The 14,506-nt window shown below is 39.1% G+C and overlaps 1 protein-coding gene and 1 long non-coding RNA gene across 3 annotated transcripts in view; both read left to right on the top strand.

The window, feature by feature from the left end:
- LOC132239305 (uncharacterized) overlaps positions 1 to 14,506 on the top strand; it is a 358,468-nt gene that overhangs the window by 319,213 nt on the left and 24,749 nt on the right. The gene's annotated exons all lie outside the window — the stretch shown is intronic.
- Positions 1 to 14,506, top strand: part of AQR (aquarius intron-binding spliceosomal factor) — a 95,650-nt gene that overhangs the window by 58,789 nt on the left and 22,355 nt on the right. For both annotated transcript variants that reach the window (XM_059705388.1, XM_059705397.1), the window contains 5 exons: positions 1,436 to 1,582; positions 2,361 to 2,430; positions 4,364 to 4,474; positions 9,766 to 9,875; positions 12,606 to 12,741. In XM_059705388.1, the coding sequence (XP_059561371.1) occupies positions 1,436 to 1,582; positions 2,361 to 2,430; positions 4,364 to 4,474; positions 9,766 to 9,875; positions 12,606 to 12,741 (574 nt within the window). The remainder of the gene's footprint in view (positions 1 to 1,435; positions 1,583 to 2,360; positions 2,431 to 4,363; positions 4,475 to 9,765; positions 9,876 to 12,605; positions 12,742 to 14,506) is intronic.

The following is a 14,506-nucleotide window of genomic DNA, read 5'->3' on the forward strand; positions in this document are numbered from 1 at the left end:
CCTCTCACAATCCAGGACCACTGGCTCCTAACTGCTCACCTGCCGTCCTGCCTGATCACCCCTAACCACTCTGCATGCCAGCCTGCTCACCCCCAACTGCCCTCCCCTCCTGGCCTGATCGCCCCTAACCGCCTCTGCCACGGCCCCGCCATTATGGCTTTGTCTGGAGGGACGTCCGGAAGGTCTCCTGGTGTAATTAGCATATTACCCTTTTATTAGTATAGATAACCCTACATATTAAAAACATGAATCCTTATAACACCTAAATGTAGTCTTCCTCTTATACTTTCCAAATCCTATTAATGTCAAAATCATTCTTCTAGTTACTCTGCCTTGAAATCTTGGCATTATTTTTGAAAATTTTTTACTCTAATTCCTGCTACGCCTTATCGGTTCTGCCTTCAGGATACTGTTATGTGTCACTCCTGTCCACAGCCTCTCTAGGCCTTAAACACTTCAGTCTTTGGTGGCGGTGTCTTTCCTGCCTTTGTCTCCTCACTGTACCTATTACATGCTTTACTGCTAGAGTCATCCCGCTCCCTAACTGAGAAACTGTATTTTCCTGTTGCTTATCAACCTCTTAGCCTCTTTGTTTCTTAGCACATGGGAGTGGGTATTATCTGTCCTTTCAGAATGGGAAGAAAGACTGGAAAAAGTGCACACAGAATTAATGTTTTATCTTAACTTTAGTTTTTTCATTCACTTCCCCAGGTACCTGTGGGGAGTTGCCTCCTAGGGCAGTGGTCGGCAAACTGCGGCTCGCGAGCCACATGCGGCTCTTTGGCCCCTTGAGTGTGGCTCTTCCACAAAATACCGATTTCTGCGCACGGGCCACAAAGTTTCAACGCACTGTACATGCGCACCCGCACGTGGTATTTTGTGGAAGTGCTACACTCAGGGGCCAAAGAGCCGCATGTGGCTCGCGAGCCGCAGTTTGCCGACCACTGTCCTAGGGTATCCCTGACCCCGGGCTAAGAACTTCTGCCTTAAAGCCTTGGTATTCCAAAGGTGCCGTAACAAGGCTCCAGCCTTTCTCTCTAGCCTTAAATTGTGTCCCGCACTCCAGCAAAGCTGCTGGTGCTTATTTCTTCCTGGAGTGTCTTCCCTCCCATGTTTACATGTCTGAATTCTTCGAAACTCATCTTAGATGCCAGGAAGCCTTTTCTAATTAAAACTTGGACAGCGTGTGTAGCACTTTACATGTGACTTAAGTATATGTTTCTTTTTTTATTTTCCTTAATTGCATGACTTTTTCTAATCTGAGCACCTTTAACACATTTTAGTGCTTTTAATTCTGCTTTTCTTCAAAATTTATGTACAGATAGTGAGAGCCTTTAGATCATAAATGTTTCTTACTGATCTGATTATTCACACAATGTATGCACAATTATAAACATTGTTAATTGTAAAACTAAACAGAAGTTTGGTCTTATAGGATAACTTTTCCAGTAAGAAGTGGAAAAGGGAAGAAAAGGAAAGACGTGGATGGGGAAGATGAAGACACTGAAGAGGCCAAGACCTTAATTGTTGAACCTCATGTTATTCCTAATCGGGGTCCTTACCCTTACAACCAACCCAAGCGGTAATTTTACTATCTGGGAAAATTGTAATAATTAATAATAGCTTGCTATTTCAAATGGGTTTGTATTATTTTTTATTATTTTCTGATTCTTTAAAAATCCCAGGAAATTCTGTTGCTATACCCTTTCCTTCTAGTCTATCAATTGGCTGAATAGTTCAGACATTTTTGGCCATTCTGTAGTCATATTTCAGAAAGAAACATTTTCAGGTACTATGAGAAATGAACGTTAGAGGGCTACCTTAAATTGAGCACAGGGTTCTTACTTTATGACTATGTGTTACTTTTAACAGCTGCTCGTTGCGTGTGTGCCATAACTAATACAGTGGCCGGACATTTGGTATTAGACTGTGAACTAGAACTTGGGCACTTCAGATGAGGTTTGAAATGGGCTAAATATATTGAAAAATAACTGTAGTCTTCTCCGTCCACAAGTTTCATTCAGTTTTAATTGATCTGTGGAAGGGCAGGGGTGCAGAGAGTCATTCTGAAGAGATTGTTCAGTCATGTAAGATGTAAGTTCTAGAGACCTGCTGTACCACATTGGGCTTGTAGTTAACAGTGCTGTACTGCACACTTAAATGTTGTGAAGAGGGCAGATTTCTTATTATGTAGTTTTACCACACATACACAAAGGGCCAGCCTGAGGGGGAGAAGAGACTGGGAGAACAGGAACAGATGCAGAGCAGATGTTTATAACTCTGGTCACTGTTGTCTAAATTTTTACTGAATGTCATTCATCTGTGTTTTCAACCAACTTTTTATCTACTCTAATTTGCAGTAATACAATTCAGTTCACTCATACACAGATAGAGGCCATCCGTGCTGGAATGCAGCCTGGGCTAACTATGGTAAGAGCATTATTGTTACACATGTTTTTACATGGATTCAGACTAGAAGTGAGCATCGGATTTTTATAGTGTGTTCTATTTGAAGCACAAAAGCCAAACTGAATTAAATGTTTCTAAGTGCTTGTGACATCGTACGCATATGGAGATCTTGCTACTCATTTCAGTGTTCATAAATAAAGTTTTATTAGACCATCGCTATGCCCATTTGTTTATGTGTTGCCTGTGGCCATTCTTGTGTTACTTCAGCAGAGGTTAAATGCTTACAGCAGAGATAATCTCGGCCACAAAGCCTAAAATGTTAACTTGCTAGCCCTTAGCAGAAAGGTCTGCTAACAACTGATTTAGACATGTGTTTAATTTCCAAGTTTTTGGAGATTTTCTCTTATCCAGTTACTGATTTCCAATCTAAATCCATTATGGTCAGAGAACATACTTAATATGATTCCAGTTTTTTGGTTTTTTTATTTTGTTAAGGTTTGTTTTGTGACCCAGGATGTGATCTATCTTGGAGGATATTCCATATGAGCTTGAAAAGAATGTGTATTCTGTGGTTTGGGGATGGAAGAGTGTCCTATGTATGCCAATCAGATTAATTCGGTTGATAGTATTGTTCAGTACTTCTCAATCCTTGCTTATATTCAGTTGATTACTGAGAGAGGAGAATTGAAGTCTCCTACTGTAATTCTGTTTCTCCTTTTCAGTTCTGTCAGTTTTTGCTTTACAAATTTTACAGCTTTATGATATGTATACACACATTGTTATGTCTTGGTGAAGTAATGTCTCTCTTCATCACTGGTAATTTTCTTTGCTCAAAAGTCTACTTTGATATTAATGTAGCCACTGCAGCTTTCTTTTGAATAGTGTTTATGTGATATATCTTTTCCCATCATTTTACTTCTAAACTACCTATTGTATTGGAAGTGAGTTTCTTGTAGACAGTATATAATTGGGGCATGTTGTTTTATGAATTCTGTCAGTCTCTGTCTCTTAATTGGTGTGTTTAGACCCCAGGTAATGTATTTACTGATGTGTCTGGATTTAGGTCTGCCATTTTATTTATGTTTGTTCCCTTTGTTTTGTGTTGCTGCTTTTTCTTTCCTGAATTCTTAAGAGTTATTTGTGTAGTTTTAGTTCCATGTTTTTATTGATTTATTTTGTTCATTTGTTATACCTTGTATAATTTTTCTTAATGGCTGCTCTAGAGAATTACAATATACATACTTAACTCTTCACAATCTACTCAATCCTTTATTTAAGAGCGGGCCTGCTAGCAAAGAATTATCATTGGTTTCTTCATGTGAGCATGTCTCTAATTCACCTTAACTCCCTAAAGATATTTTCACTGGATATAGAATTCTACTTTGATAGGTCTTTGCTTTTAGCACTTTAAAAATGTTATTCTACATCCTTCTGACTTCCATTGTTTCTGATAAATACATAGTTATTTGAAACATCCTTTTGCTATGTAATGTTTCATTTTTTTTCTAGTTGCTTTTAATAATTTGTCTTTAGTTTTCAAATATCAAATTATAGTGTGTCTGGGCGTAGATTTCTTTGGGATTATTCTGTTAGGGGTTTGCAGAGCTTGATACTGTGGATTTGTATGTCTTTTGCCAATTTGGGAAATTTTCAGCCGTTATTTCTTCAAACACATTTTCTATACTGTATAGTTTTCCTCTTCTCTCGGACTTCAGTGATATGAATGCAAGACCTTTTAATATTACAGATTCATGAGGCTCTGGCTATGACTTGTTTTACCCCTTCTTTCCTGTTTGTTGTTTAGATTAGGTGACTTCTATTGATCCGTCTGGAAATTCATAGATTCTATCCTGTCTGTTAAGCTATTAAACTCATTCAGTGGATTTTTAAACATTTTATCTTTCAGTTTTAGAATTCCATTTAGTAGTTTGCTATGTGTTTATCTCTTTTTTAGGTTGTGGGCCCACCGGGTACAGGAAAAACAGATGTGGCAGTTCAGATCATATCCAATATATACCACAATTTCCCAGAGCAGAGAACTCTGATTGTTACTCATTCCAATCAGGTAAGAGAGAGAGGAAGAGAAGAAGGGGGGGCGGGGGGAGGGAGGGGGGCGGGAAGAAAGGGAGAGAACACAAGTGCACACACACATGTACACATAAATGTATAGAGTGGACCTTGGGGAGGTAAAGAAGGAGCAGGAATGCATGGAAGCACAATGGAGATTTCTGCTTGTGTGATAACCTGATCATAGGTAAACAGAATACCAGGAAAGACTGTATTGAAGAAAATATAAAAACAACCTTTTATTCCTAATTGAGGGGGTGTCAGATTGTGGAAAAGCTAAGCAGAATATTTAGATATGTAGTCGTAGTCAAATATTTGGATTAAATGAAATTAAATTGCTCCCCCCTCATCTTATGTGCTGAGCTATAGCTTTTACTTTGAAGCATTAGTAGCATTTTATCTGCTAGTAGAACAAATATTCCTAAAAGACTGAATCTAATCTGTATTACTGGATTGAATTTTAAATCTTTATGAAATATACATATGAATGTATTACATGGAAGGACTATTTTAGATTGCAGGTTCAATACATAAGGCTTTATAAACAGCTAAAACAAAAAAAACCAACAAATTCCTTTCTTGTAAATAATGGTTGAAAAATTATTTTTATGTCTACCTGTGTGATGTGATAGTTGTCACTCATAGAAAGGAAGGAAAACAAGTAACATTTGTTAGTTCTCAAGTAGAATGTGAAAGGCAGCTTTCAGAACGTTCAGCATGTTATGAAACTTGCATGGTGGTCTTAACTTCCGAAGGTACTTATTTTCTCTGAATACATATTAATAATGGTGATTTGAGTTGACCAGTTCTGCAAAGAGTTGGTCTACAAAGAAGTACGGGGTTTTTAGAATGCTCATGTCATTTATTCTGTTTTTCATCAACTTTTAATTAACAGGTTTTAAAAAACAATACTATTGTGTTCATTCATATCAGGTTTTTATATCTTTGAAGTTTATAGTAATGGTGGCATGATGTACTAAAATTGTGCCATGAAGAGGATTGATTGAGATTTTACCCTGATTAAAAAAAAACAAAACACATGTAGACTTATTTTTCTTCTATTTGTGATAATTTTTCTATTTGCAAATTCTTAGACTGAATAAAGAATAATACGTGCATTTAAAAAAATATTTTTTTTTGCCGAAACCGGTTTGGCTCAGTGGATGGAGCGTCGGCCTGCGGACTGAGAGGTCCCGGGTTCGATTCCGGTCAAGGGCATGTGCCTGGGTTGCGGGCACATTCCCGGTGGGGGATGTGCAAGAGGCAGCTGATCGATGTTTCTCTCTCATCGATGTTTCTAACTCTCTCTATCTCTCTCCCTTCCTCTCTGTGAAAGGTCGATAAAATATATTAAAAAATATATGTATATATTTTTGTATTGATTTTAGAGAGAGAGAGAGAGGGAGAGATAGAAACATCAATGAGAGAGAAACATCAATATCAATCAGCTGCCTCTTGCACGCCCCCTATTGGGGATTGAGCCTGCAACCCAGGCATGTGCCCAGATTGGGAATCAAACTAGTGACATCTTGGTGCATGGGTTGATGCTCAATCACTGAGCTACACTGGCTGGGCATTTCATGTATCTATACCAGTGATGGCAAACCTATGACACGCATGTCAGAGGTGACATGCGAACTTATTTTTTTGGTTGATTTTTCTTTATTAAATGGCATTTAAATATATAAAATAAATATCAAAAATATAAGTCTTTGTTTTACTATGGTTGCAAATATCAAAAAATTTCTATATGTGACACAGCACCAGAGTTAAGTTAGGGTTTTTCAAAATGCTGACATGCAGAGCTCAAAAGGTTCACCATCACTGATCTATACTAATAAAAGGGTAATATGCTAATTAGACCGGACATCCTTCTGGACAAAGCCACGGTGGCTGGGGATGAAGTAGAGGTGGTTAGGGGCGATCAGGCAGGCAGGCAGAGTGGTTAGGGGTGATCAGGTAGGCAGACCAGCAGTTACGGGCAATCAGGTAGGCAGGCAAGTGGTTAGGGGCGATCAGGCAGGCAGGCAGAGAAGTTAGGGGTAATCAGAGGGGCTAGGGTGATCAGGCAGGCAGGCAGGTGAGTGGTTAGGAGCCAGCAGTCCCGGATTGCAAAAGGGTGCAGGCCAGGCTGAGGGGACCACACACACCCTGCCCCCCCCTCCCGTGCACAAATTTCATGCACCAGGCCTCTAGTTTTTAAATAAATCTTGTCTTAACTTGATAATGACTTTCTATGGTGTCCTTGATTAATGATTGATTTGAATAGCACAATTATAGAGAGGATTATTTTACAAAAATAGTCAAAGACTTATTGTTTCCCAGGGGCCATTTTTGATCCTTAGATCATCAAATCATCCTTATTGATATCTATCAAAGTGTTGATTTTTTCACAACTATTTTGTTTGCCAGATCTCTATGTGCATATATAAGTCAAGCAATTCTCTAACATCACTCTAATTCACAATGAAATCTTGCAGGTTTTTCTGAGATTTCAGTGGGAGTATTTTTGCCATTTAAATCTATGTTGTTCCTGAGTTTAGATAGCGAAGGTTTGAATAGTGAATAATGTGATGTGGTCTGATCAGTTGGGCCTCCAACTTTTGGCTGAAAAATATTAAGATTTTGGATAGTTGGGGATTTTTCTAAAAATTATGTTTATCTCTTTAATTTCTGAACACTAATTGGTAGAATTTTGATAGCAAAGGATATTTATATTATACTAGAGGCCCAGTGCACAAAAATTTGTGCACTCGGGGGGGGGGGAGGGGAGTCCCTCAGCCCGGCCTGTGCCCTCTCGCAGTATGGGACCCCTCGGGAGATAACGACCTGCTGGCTTAGGCCTGCTCCCGGGTGGCAGAGGGCAGGCCCAATCCCTAGGTGCAGCTCCTGGTCGGGCTCAGAGCAGGGCTGATTGGGGAGTTGGGGTGCCGCCCTCTGTCACATTCAAGGCAGGGTCGATGGGGATGTTGCGGCGCCACCCCCTGTCACACACAGAGCAGGGCCAATCAGGGGGTTGGGGCGCTACCCCTGTCACTCACAGAGCAGGGTCCATCAGGGGAGTTGCGGCTCCGTACCCTGTCACGCACAGACCAGGGTCGATCAGGGGTTTGGGGAGCTCCCCCCTGTCACGCACACAGCAGGGCTGATCAGGGGGTTGAGGAGCTCCCTCCGTCACTCACAGAGTAGGGCTGATAGGGGAGTTGGGGCACTGCCCCCTGTCACACACAGAGCAGGGTGGATCAGGGGGTTGGGGCACCGCACCCTGTCACACTCAGGGCAGGGCCGATGGGGAGGTTATGGCTCTACCCCGTCACACACAGAGCAGGGCCCATGGGGGGCGGTTGGGGCGTCGCCCTCTATCACCCACAGAGCAGGGCCGATCAGGGGGTTGGGGCGCCGCCACTGTCACACTCAGGGCAGGGCCGATGGGGAGGTTATGGCTCTACCCTGTCACACACAGAGCAGGGCCCGTGTGTGGGGGGGGGGGGCATTGGGACACCATACCCTGTCACACACACAGCAGGGCCAATCAGGGGGTTAGGGCGCCGCACCCTGTCACACACAGAGCCGCAGGGTGATCAGGGGGTTGGGGAGCTCCCCCCTATCAGGCACAGAGCAGGGCTGATCAGGGGGTTGGGGTGCCTTCCCCTGTCACAAACAGAGCAGAGTGGATAGGGAGGTTGTGGCCCCGCCCCCTGTCACACACAGAGCCGCAGGGCGATCAGGGGGTTTGGTCGCTTCCCCCTGTCACGCTGATCCCGGTGCCGGAAGGCCTCACGGCTCCGCTGATCCCGGTGCTGGGAGGCATATTACCCTTTTACTATATAGGATAGAGGCCTGGTGCACGGGTGGGGGCCGGCTGGTTTGCCCTGAAGGGTGTCCTGGATCAGGGTGGGGGTCCCCACTGGGGTTCCTGGCCAGCCTGGATGAGGGGATGATGGCTATTTGCAGCTGGTCACACACCCTTCAGGGTGGGGGTCCCCACTGGGGTGCCTGGCCAGTCTGGGTGAGGGGCTGAGGGCTGTTTTCAGGCTGGCGGGTGACTGAAGCTCCCAACCGCTCCTTTTTCTCTTTTTTTTCTTTTTATTCTGGGCCAGCTTTAGCTCTGAGGCTTGGCTCCAGCTCTTAGGTCTCTGCTGCTGAAAGCAGGTATCTGGTTTGTTTGGGTTCTATAATCAAAACACTGTTTCAACTCCAGCTCTGAGATCCCGGCTGGCTGAAAGCAGGTTTCTGGGTTTTTGTTTAACTTCTATATTTGTAACAATGTTTCAAACTGCAAGCTCAGTGGCCGGCAGCGGCAGGCTGGGAACGTTGGCTTCCTCTGTCACTGAAGCAATCAAGCCTCATGTTCGCTTCAAGCTGCCTGGCTGCCGGCCGCCATCTTGGCTGGCAGTAATTTGCATATCGCCCCGATTAGCCAATGGGAAGGGTAGCGGATGTATGGCTAATCACCATGTTTCTCTTTTATTAGATAGGATAACCTGGATATTGATGAGATTGGATGCTCATTTGATGGGCAGGCAGGGTTATACTGATGGTAAATTAGGAGAGATATTTGAGTGATAGCTAATTTTTAAATGATGTTTTTATTAGTGTATCTTCCCATACTATGAACCTTCCCCATTCTGAAAAACCTTATAACTGCATATGTGTAGATAATAAATACTAGGAATTTTATGGGGACCTTAAATAAGAACATTTAGTAGGTAGAAAGGAGTGGTTTCTGGATGGATTTCATCAGAAGAGTTGGCTATAAATGAGTGCTCATTGTGCATAGAGATCTTTAGACTTTCAGCCCAAGATTTGAATGATGCACTTTACGTGTCACACTGTGCTCCTCTCGGTGCGTTCTACCTACACACTCAACTCCTGATAGTCTTTCTCCAACCAAAAAGACTTCCCAGTTCTCTGCAATCTATGGAAATTTTGTTGAGTGAAATAAAACCTGGTGTGGTTATTCATCATATTAGTAATTGTTATTACTTGGGAGAAATAGAAACTGAGCCCAAACCTTTTTCTTTTCATAAATTAGAAGCAGATATTTAGTGATTAGATGATTTTTATGGTTTCCAGTTATTTATTTGGCCTAGTATACTTAGGCAGAAATATCAGAATTCAGTAATTGTAAATGGACAAATATGAGATGTTTCCTTTTTTGTTTTGATTTGATTCATATCTGACTGAGCAATGCTTCTTCTCTTCTGTCCTTCTATATGTTGGTTGTTACTTTTAAGGGAGTGCTGATTCTTTAAAACTCACCATCATCCTTCTGGTTTTATTCTCTAGGCCCTGAACCAGTTGTTTGAGAAAATCATGGCTTTAGACATTGACGAGCGCCACCTCCTGCGTCTTGGTCACGGAGAAGAAGAGCTGGAGACAGAGAAAGATTTCAGCAGGTGAGGAAATGGGGATGACTTTTGAAATGGTATACAAAGAATCTTTAACATTCTCCTTTGTGTATGTCTAAGGCATCAATTAGGAAGTTGATTCATTTAATGAAATGAAATGAAGATTAATGGCATTGTAAGCTTTGGAGTTGTAAATATTATTACAGGCTGTTAATGCCAGTTTAGCTAGGCTTTATGTTTAATATTGCATATTGTAGCCGAAACTGGTTTGGCTCGGTGGATAGAGCGTCGGCCTGCGGATTGAAAGGTCCCAGGTTCGATTCTAGTCAAGGGCATGTGCCTGGGTTGCGGGCACATCCCCAGTAGGAGATGTGCAGGAGGCAGCTTATCGATGTTTCTCTCTCATCGATGTTTCTAACTTTCTATCTCTCTCCCTTCCTCTCTGTAAAAAATCAATAAAAAATATATTTTAAAAAAATATATTGCATATTATAGAGTGACTAAAATTTTATCACTCAAACTTCTCCTGCTGTTAGTATTTTGGGTTTTTTTTTTTTTTCTTCAAAGTTGCTTTATAATACCTCATTCATTTGTATTCAAATTCGTTTCCAAAGCATAGTTTTAGACAGAAGGCATAATTTACAGCTGCACATATTTAATACAGTCTTTGAGTATGAATATGACCTTAAACTATGGTCATAGACATCAAAAAAGCTAAAAAAGTGTTAAATTATTATTTTGCATCTACTTTGAGTTCTTGCTTTACAGAGCTTACCAAACATTTATTAGCTTCTAAAAAGTCAGAGGGGGAGGAGGGGAATAAATCAGAGAGCAAAGAACAACACACATTAAGTTATTTGGGGTTTTAATTATTAATTTTGGATCAGCCAATGATATTTCTCTGAATTCTTCCCATGAGTATTTCCTCATATTAAACCTGACTTACTAGAGGGCTAGAGTCTAAAATCGAATACCCCCAAACTCAGCGAACATACAGATACTGATGGAATGCTAAATATTATACTTATAATTGTATTGCAGTGGAATTTATAGATTTTAAATAATGTTATAACAGAGCAGAAGTAGGATTTTAAAAAAATGGTTTTAGGTACTACTGAGTTTCTAGACAGAAAAATACTTTTGCTTTCTGATACACAAACCAAGCCCCAGGTCTCTTTAAGTGTGTGCTTGACCAATTGGGCATATTCTTTCATTTCTATTACTTTGTTGTAACTAAAAAGAAAAATAGTGAATACTGTTTCATAATAAAAGTGATATCATTTTTCGTAAAGAAAAATGTTAAATCTAATGAGACAGTACAGATGGAGTGATCATCTATAATTTTACTAATCCAAAACAAGTGTTTGATAGTCTTTTTTCCAATAATCAGCTATAGTATTACTATTAGTTATAATTTTACAATTGCCTTTTTAAATTAATAGTTTTATTATATTTTTTAATATATATTTCTTTATTGATTTCAGAGAGGAAGGGAGGAGAGATAGAAACATCAATGATGAGAGAGAATCATTGATCGGCTGCCTCCTGCACACCCCCTACTGGGGATTGAGTCACAACCCAGGCACGTGCCCTTGGTTGGAATCGAACCTGGAACCCTTCAGTCCACAGGCTGACGCTCTATCCACTGAGCCAAGCCGGCTAGGGCTAAATTAATTGTTTTAAATAATAGTTTTAGATTTACAGAGTAATTAAACAAATATCACATAGGATTCTATTATATATTGCTTTTTAAATTTAACATTATAGTACAAGATTTGGCATTTTCTTGCAAACTCTTTATAAGCATTCTCATTTTTTTTCTCATTACCAACGTGTGCATTGTAGGAAACATTTTAAACTATAGATAAGCACATAGAAAAAAAATTACCTGCTACGATGTTTATATCCTTCTAAGTTGGAAAATTCTTAAAAATGTAGACTGTGTCTTATCCCTTTTGTATTCTTGATCATCGCTTGCTGCCTCAGAGGTAAACTGAACTCTGGAGCAGCCAGGAACATGATTTCTTCCGTTGTCAAATCTTTAAACATGAGAACTTCAGTGTTTAAAAGCTGTTTTGATCTTTATTAGTAAAGGTCATAGGGGGCATTTTGTTATAGTGGAAAGAGTATGTATATAGCCTTTGGAATGCAATTGTGGTGCCGTTACTTTTTTTTCTTAACTATATATCTCTCTTCAAATTTTATATATACTGTCCAAATTTTAGGTTTCTTACTCATTCAGCAAATACTTGTGAACCTACTAGGTTCAGGTGCCAAACCACATGCTGGGATGACAGAAAGAAAAATGCATTACATTTCAAAGCCTTTAGAACAAAACTATATTTGTGATGGTATAAAACAGTGCTATTCAAAGCAGTCAGTGAGTAAACTGTATGTTCTTGGCCTGATGAGATGAACTGGCACCAGAATGCACTGTACTGTTTGCTTCTTTGAGAAGAACTTGTTATGGGGAAAAAAATTGATAGCTGAACTTAAATGGTGTATTTAGTGATGTCTGATTTTTCTTCCTCACAGACTACTAACACATTTGTAGGTATGCTCTGATCCATAGGGTGAACTTTAAGTAACTTTGGTGTAAAATGATCTAAGAACTACTATTTATAGTAAAATATAAACTATGTTTTTTTGTTTTGTTGTGTTATTTAATTTGGTCATTTATAGCTTCTGATATGATTTTTCTTGAATATTTTGTTGACAGTTTCCTTTCAAATCTCTTCATTACATAATTTTGCCTTTTTGCTTAATTGTAATTTCTAGGTATGGAAGAGTTAATTATGTCCTGGCTCGAAGAATAGAACTTTTAGAAGAAGTCAAACGATTGCAGAAGAGCCTCGGGGTCCCAGGGGATGCTTCCTATACTTGTGAAACTGCAGGCTATTTCTTCTTATATCAGGTAGGAAGTTAAGGGTTTTTAAATCATACTTCACTTGTATGGTCTTCAGTTGGAAACTGAAATGGGTTTTTGAGATCTTTTTTGAAAGCTTTTTTTTTTTTTTCAGGGAGTATTTTGAAATACATGCTATTGCCATAGCAATATTGTGAATGTTAAATGTTTGTTTTCTCTGTTATCTTCAATTTTCTTTGCAAACTTTGTTTGATGATGCTTTCAATGAAAGGCCAATGTTGGTACTTGAAAATGTTTTCTTTCTTCCTTTTTGCTACTGAAAAAGTTTCTAGTTATTCTCTTTTTTTTTTTCATTAGTATAAATAACTAAATATCCCAGCTACCTAATGGTAACGAAGTGCAGTTTCATAACTTACTTTTACTATGACTATTAATCAAGTAATAAAGAAAAACAATCTCCTTTTAAATTTTCAGAAATAAGTTATGTTTTAGAATTAATTTTATTAAATACACAGGAGTTTAAGTTAAAAATTATTTTGACTTCAATTTAGATGTGTGCTCTTTTGCTTTTGTGAGGTTAGTTCTTTGGGTATGAAGCCAATGAGAAACAAAGGCAAATAAAATGAATACAAATGAACTTCAATAGCCAGTTGGTTTCCTAGTAATTTTAAATGGAATAAAGCTTAATCAAATAATGAAGACTTTATGTAACTTTGTTTTCTTTATACTAATGCTATTTGTATATTTTAGGTATAAATTGTAACAATGAAATTTTAAGATGTATATGAAAGAATGGGCTTGTGCTCATTATAAGTGGATACACAAACCACGTGAGCCCATTTAAAATGAACATATTTCATGTTTTCTTATGAAACAGGAGAGATGTGCATCCTACTGCAAAGTAGTCTGCATTAGACTCAGACTGTTTAGAAGTTTGAAGAATGGAGTACAGATCATGCTTAAATGCATATTTGGCACAAAATAAAATCACTAGGCTATCAGTCAAAACTATGTGTTTTTTAATTTAATTTTTAAAAAATTTTCAACATGTAAGAATCACATGAGGAAAGTTGTTTGAGAGGAAATTCTCAAGCTCTGTCCCCAGAGAGTCTCTTTCAATATAGGGTGGCATCTAGGGACGTACATTGTTACTTAGCTTCTCAGATATTCTGCCTAAGGACCGTACTTTGAGAAAAACTGGGAGTGTAATGGGAAAAGACCTGGGAGAAGCACAGAGATTGAGACGAATTAAGTAGGAACTTTGAGGTAGAGGCATAGTTAACATTATGCCTGGGTACAATTGACCTCTTATCACAAAAGTCATAGAATGAGCTTTCAAATGTGTACTCAGCTTAACCAGAGTGCTTTATAAATGTACTAAAGAGAATTGGAAAAATTATAAAGGTTTAGGAGAAGAGTTAAATGCCAAATTGATTTAAAAACTGCTAAAACTGAGCTTAACGTATGGAGAGAAACTGAGATTAAAAAACATAAGGAATTTCATTAAGCCTTTTGCATAAATGGAGAATCTGAAATGTTTGAGGTAAAGTCTCTTAAGATGACCCTGAAGTTTTTCCCCTTTGTACATTTTTTATTAAAGAACCTTTTTTTCTATAATCTTAAAGATAAAGTTACTTTGGTAAAAGAAGGGCAGTCTAGTCCATCAGTGACTTTAGTAAGAAATAGTTATTTTGGGTTAAAGATTGCCTTTCTTACCCTTTACCTAGCAGACCTTATTTTTACAAAATTTCTCTTTTATCATTTAAAACATAATTAGCTGGCAAATTCAACCTCAGGTCCTTTTTTTTTAATA

The sequence above is a fragment of the Myotis daubentonii genome, chromosome 1 (genome assembly GCF_963259705.1).
Source record: "Myotis daubentonii chromosome 1, mMyoDau2.1, whole genome shotgun sequence".
Lineage (NCBI taxonomy): Eukaryota > Metazoa > Chordata > Mammalia > Chiroptera > Vespertilionidae > Myotis > Myotis daubentonii.